At 34.5% G+C, this 5,679-nt stretch overlaps 1 protein-coding gene across 1 annotated transcript; it reads left to right on the plus strand.

The window, feature by feature from the left end:
- Positions 1-420: 420 nt before the first annotated feature.
- LOC111365940 (actin-97-like) lies at positions 421-3,274 on the plus strand. Its single transcript, XM_022986512.1, has 4 exons — positions 421-749; positions 875-1,268; positions 2,054-2,667; positions 2,919-3,274. Exons 1-4 carry the CDS (start codon positions 690-692, stop codon positions 2,982-2,984), a joined length of 1,134 nt encoding a protein of 377 aa, XP_022842280.1. The 5' UTR covers positions 421-689; the 3' UTR covers positions 2,985-3,274.
- Positions 3,275-5,679: the final 2,405 nt, after the last annotated feature.

Consider the following 5,679-nt stretch of genomic DNA (forward strand, 5'->3'; position numbering starts at 1 on the left):
TAGTTCAAGGATTTTTCCTGATCAATTGAAAGTGTTTTGGACGGTTTCCATTCAGATGAACCTCGGGTGCATATTTATGAAAGATTAAAGACCTTCGTTGGTATAAAATAAATATTAGGGTAAAATCTGCAAAAAAGAAAAGGTTAGATACCGCTGCTGCAATTTTCCCATATTTTTTCAATTTGGTTCTTTATATGTGCATTTGTCCTCAGAGCAGAAACTAATGCAAAAGCCAGCCAGCTAGCTGTATCCTCCAAATAATGCGATGCCATATTTGATCTGTCCATCCTATTTTCTGAAATTTATGTATCATTTCTTTTTAAGTATACCATTATCAAAATTTAGCCATGCTCTTTATTAATCGGAAAAAATAAAGAGTTAGTTTTGCATATATGCTTTTTCAGATGGATTTTCCATTGTCAAGGTTTGTCATTCATACAATTAGTCCTGATATATATTTGGTTTGGTGCTAAAATACATTAATTGAGTTTGAGAATAAAATTTTGCTAAATGTTTCATCTGAGAAGTCATCATTTGGTGCTACTATTTAGATCTGATCAATTTTTACAAAATGTTGATCTACACTCTTGCACCTGGTGTGTAACTGGATGCAGAGTTTCATGTTTATGATTATGAATTAACTTTCTCCTCAATTAACATATTTTTTCCCCAATAGAGTGCTTTAAGAGATGGCGGAAAGTGAGGATATTCAGCCTCTCGTGTGTGACAATGGAACAGGAATGGTTAAGGTAACCGCCTAACAGTGTTATTCGGATAATTGCAATAATGAATTCATTGGGTGCTTGGATCCTTCATGAAATGCAATAGAATTTTGCAGTAGTTGGTTATTATTATTTGATCTCAAAATTTTCAGGCTGGATTTGCTGGAGATGATGCTCCAAGAGCCGTCTTCCCCAGCATTGTGGGACGTCCTCGACACACTGGTGTAATGGTTGGCATGGGCCAAAAGGATGCCTATGTTGGAGACGAGGCTCAATCGAAGAGAGGTATTTTGACATTGAAGTACCCAATTGAGCATGGAATTGTCAGCAATTGGGATGATATGGAGAAAATTTGGCATCATACATTCTACAACGAACTTCGTGTGGCTCCAGAAGAGCATCCAATTCTCTTGACAGAAGCTCCTCTCAATCCCAAGGCTAATCGTGAAAAAATGACTCAAATCATGTTCGAGACCTTTAATGCCCCTGCCATGTATGTTGCCATCCAGGCCGTTCTTTCCCTATATGCCAGTGGTCGCACAACTGGTAAGGAAATGGAATCAATTCTCTGGACACCGATGCATTCCATGCACTTCTTTTTTGATGAGAATAAATTGTCAATTGGATCAATTCTCTGGGCACCGATGTATTCCGTTCTGTTTTCAGCGTGCATATTAAGCACACACCGACATGCTTGGTATGCAATAGTGGATAAGACTAGACAGTACGATGAGAAGATGTTACCTTTTTGGTTCCTGAATATGGTTGAGTTCAACCTAGTCAACAGTACTAACACATGCTAACAGCGACTAAATTACAGTCAAATGGCAAAAGTCATTTTCCAATTGCATAATAATGCCTTTCAACCTAATCATTCAGAAGTTCATCCCTTCCCCTTGAAAATGCCTCATTGGAAAAATGTGTCTAATTGAATATGCACTTTGAGCACCTAGTGGACTGCCATGTTTTTGTATTGTTGGTAATTTATGAACTTCACTACTCTAATTCCATGTGCGAAACAAATCGCTCATTCTGTTTGTCCATTTTACTATCAAGTCCTATCTACTATTGTGTAATAAACATATTCTTAGGGAAGTTACTAAGGATTTATTGTTGAATTTCTTATTATTTACTGGATCTTTAATTATTATATTTGCTATCACCTGCAATCAGTTTAAAGACTCAGAAGCCTACAAATGAAACATTCTGTTTATATAACACACTGATTTCCCAACAACTTCTATACTAATTAAAGCCTAAAAAAACATCTCTTTTATCTGCTGAACTTAACTCGATTTGCGTTAATTTAAATTTCTTGTCGTAATTGTTAGGAATTGTTCTTGACTCTGGGGATGGTGTAAGCCATACAGTACCTATCTATGAAGGTTATGCCCTTCCCCATGCCATCCTGCGTCTAGATCTGGCTGGTCGTGACCTCACAGATAACCTCATGAAAATACTGACTGAGAGAGGATACTCTTTCACCACATCAGCCGAGCGTGAAATAGTAAGGGACATAAAAGAGAAGCTTGCCTACATTGCTCTTGATTACGAACAAGAATTGGAAACAATGAAGACAAGCTCATCTGTGGAGAAGAACTATGAACTACCTGATGGACAGGTAATCACTATTGGTGCTGAGCGATTTCGTTGCCCAGAAGTCCTCTTCCAGCCATCGATGATTGGGATGGAATCTGCTGGAATACACGAAACCACTTACAATTCTCTCATGAAGTGTGATGTTGATATTAGAAAGGATTTATATGGTAACATTGTCCTCAGTGGTGGTTCGACGATGTTCACGGGAATTGCTGATAGGATGAGCAAGGAGATTACGGCATTAGCTCCAAGCAGCATGAAGATCAAGGTGGTTGCTCCACCTGAGAGGAAGTACAGTGTGTGGATTGGAGGTTCCATTCTGGCCTCTCTCAGTACATTCCAGCAGGTATGTTTCCCTTAGATTACAGCATTCTCCAATTAACCAATTCAGTCATGCGTGTTCTTGGTAATTTCTGATCAAATAAATCTTTATGTCCTGTTCTGTGTTTGATTAAGTTTGTTATTAAAACATGTTTGCGTACGATTAACAAGATTTTTTTTATCTTTTGTTTTTTTCATTTCGGTGAAACTATCCATTACTATCCAAGAACTTCAAAAATTTCTAAGGAGAGATCCTTATTGTTTCTTTGGGTGCAGATGTGGATAGCAAAGGCAGAGTACGACGAGTCTGGGCCGTCGATTGTTCACAGGAAATGCTTCTAAAAAATACGTGCTTGAAGATAGATAATTCAAAAATATATAGACCGCATTATGAAAGACTCACATCATCAGATATCTGAAAATGCTCCTGCTCATTCGTATTTCCTTATTTTATTTGTTCTCGTTCTTTTTCCTGGGTATTTCCTGTTTGTGATTTAAAGGAGGACATGGAAACAAGATTGTCCTGTCAATTATTCATTTTTTGCCCTTTCGATATCTCCTTGTAGAAATGCTTTAAATGGTGTCTCAAGATTTCGACCATTGAATAAAGGGCTCCTCACTCTTCTTGTGTACAAACGTTTATTTAAGTGCAGCAAGGCAAGAAGCTGCTAATGGGGGAGCGAAGAACATTGTAAATATAATAAGTTCATGCAGTCAAATCTAAATTTATTCGGAAATATGCTTATTAATAAGGGCATAAGTTTATTTGAACTGAATCAAAGTGACAAAATTTGAATTACCAGGATAAGTACAGAATCATAATAATAGTAAAAAAAGGCATGATCAGAATGAAATTGAAGAAACAAAGAAATACAAAGTAGACTGGTAGAAAATAATCATGAGTTTCAAAATCTTGTAAAGATATGACTATTTCAAAGGAGGGAAATAAAATTGAAATTAGCTGAACAACTCAAGAAATCGTGTAGTCTACAATTACCTAATGTCTAATTATTTCATTCAACGCTTCAAAATTTTTATTAGTCTTATGATTTAATAGTCAAACTCAAACATTAATTTTATCTAATATTTCGTAGGACTCATAATTATTACTCAATTATCTATCACTCGTTTATATCATTATAATTCAACGGCTTATAATCAAATTCATGCTCTGTCTCAAACTTGGAATTCTCTTGCTAGCATGGCCTCCATTGCTTGGATTGACACTAGCACACCTCTCGAATTTCTTGAAATTGGAGCAACCTATTAATATTACAATTCCGCTACAGTGTCTGAATTTTTTTGACAGAGAGGATGACCGACTCTCACAATGGCAGGGGCCTCACTTTTTTTGGACTTTTTTATTCACGTGGGATCCACGGCATGTGAGAGAATGTCAACCATTAGGGCGAAGTAGCAAAATTCTTTATCTTAGCATCAAGTGTTATGCTAACTAATTGGTATTGGACTATTGTATGTACATTTATTGATGTTGTCAATTCGGTTACTCATTGCACGGCTTGAGCTTTTTCACCTTAGCAACTCTCTTGGGGGAGGATGACGGTGCGAGCTGAAAATCAATGTTTATTTAGGATTGTGCCTCGACTTCAAATCAACTTGCTACTTTCTATGCCACGTAGACTTGGTGGGTCTTAAGGTTGCACATGATTTATCTTGATTATAGCAATTTCAAATTGGAGGATTCTATGTATCAAATGAGAATATAGTACTTGTTTTCTCTCAATCAAAATTACAAATCAAAACCAAACAAAACAATTATTGAAATAACAAGAAAATTCCCAATGGACCAAAGAACTTGAAATGCACAGTAACACAAACAAACTGACCAAGCCTATTCACCATATCTCTATTTAGCTGATCAACAACTCTCTTATCCATTTGAAGTCAATGCATAGTTATCATGAATAAAATTTTCTAATAAAGTGAAAAATCACATTGAAAGAAATTGAGGGCATGGTTGACGTAACTTTTAATTTTGCTTCCCGTTAGAGAGTTTCTTGAGGAAGCTGTTTTAATTTTTGTTTGAAAACTAACTGCTAAAAGAATTTCCTACTTTGGAAGTACTTTTAAATAAAGCTACAGTGGACTTAGCTTGGTAATACCCAAAAAATATGTACAATATATATTATGAGGCATAAATGCAAGTTTTGAGATTTTATGGCTACTTAGCAACTTTAACATTTTATAGGGACTTTGTGCTAATAATCCTAATATTGGAAAATACGAGTTTTAACAAAATTACAATTTAATATTTGGATATCTATTAAATAATTATCGGATTATTTGGTCTAAAGGTGTTTAGATAATTTTAGAATTTTAACATATTCATACCTTGAAAATAAGAGTTTTAACAAAATTAGAATTTAATATTTGGATATATATTGAATTATTATCGGATTATTTGATATAAAAGTATTTAGATAAATTTATATTTTTAACAAATTTATACTAGAATCTTATTCTCATGAAGTTAGAATTTTCTTTAATAAAGTTGTTTGATAAAAGTTCAATTTAAATTCTAATTAAAATTTCTAGATAGATTATTATCGTTATCACAACTATTTAATTATTATATATAGAGAAGAGAAGAAAGATAAAAGAAAAAAAGAGAGAAGAGGAGAGAGAGAGAGAGAGAGAGAGAGAGAGAGAGAGAGAGAGAACACGAAAAATGAAGGGAAGTGAGAAGAAAGAAAAAGGAAGGAAAATGAAAGAAAAGGGAAGAACATCTTTTTTAGCGCGTTCAAGATTTGTTCGTAAGAATTTTCAGCTATAGATAGCTCAAGTACACAATGAATTTAAAGAATAGGTATGGATTTCTCTAAATGTCAAATGATTTTGTGTTTTCACTTTTTAATATTTTAAATTAAGTATTTTATGTTATTTAAATCAAATAAGGATCTTCTGGATAATAATATAAAGCATTATTATGTGGATATATACATATATCAATCACAGGACTAAATACCGTAAGTAGAGATTGAGAATGGATTAGGGATGACAACGGGCAGGTCGGCCT

The sequence above is a fragment of the Olea europaea genome, chromosome 17 (genome assembly GCF_002742605.1).
Source record: "Olea europaea var. sylvestris chromosome 17, O_europaea_v1, whole genome shotgun sequence".
In the NCBI taxonomy this organism is placed as follows: Eukaryota; Viridiplantae; Streptophyta; class Magnoliopsida; order Lamiales; family Oleaceae; genus Olea; species Olea europaea.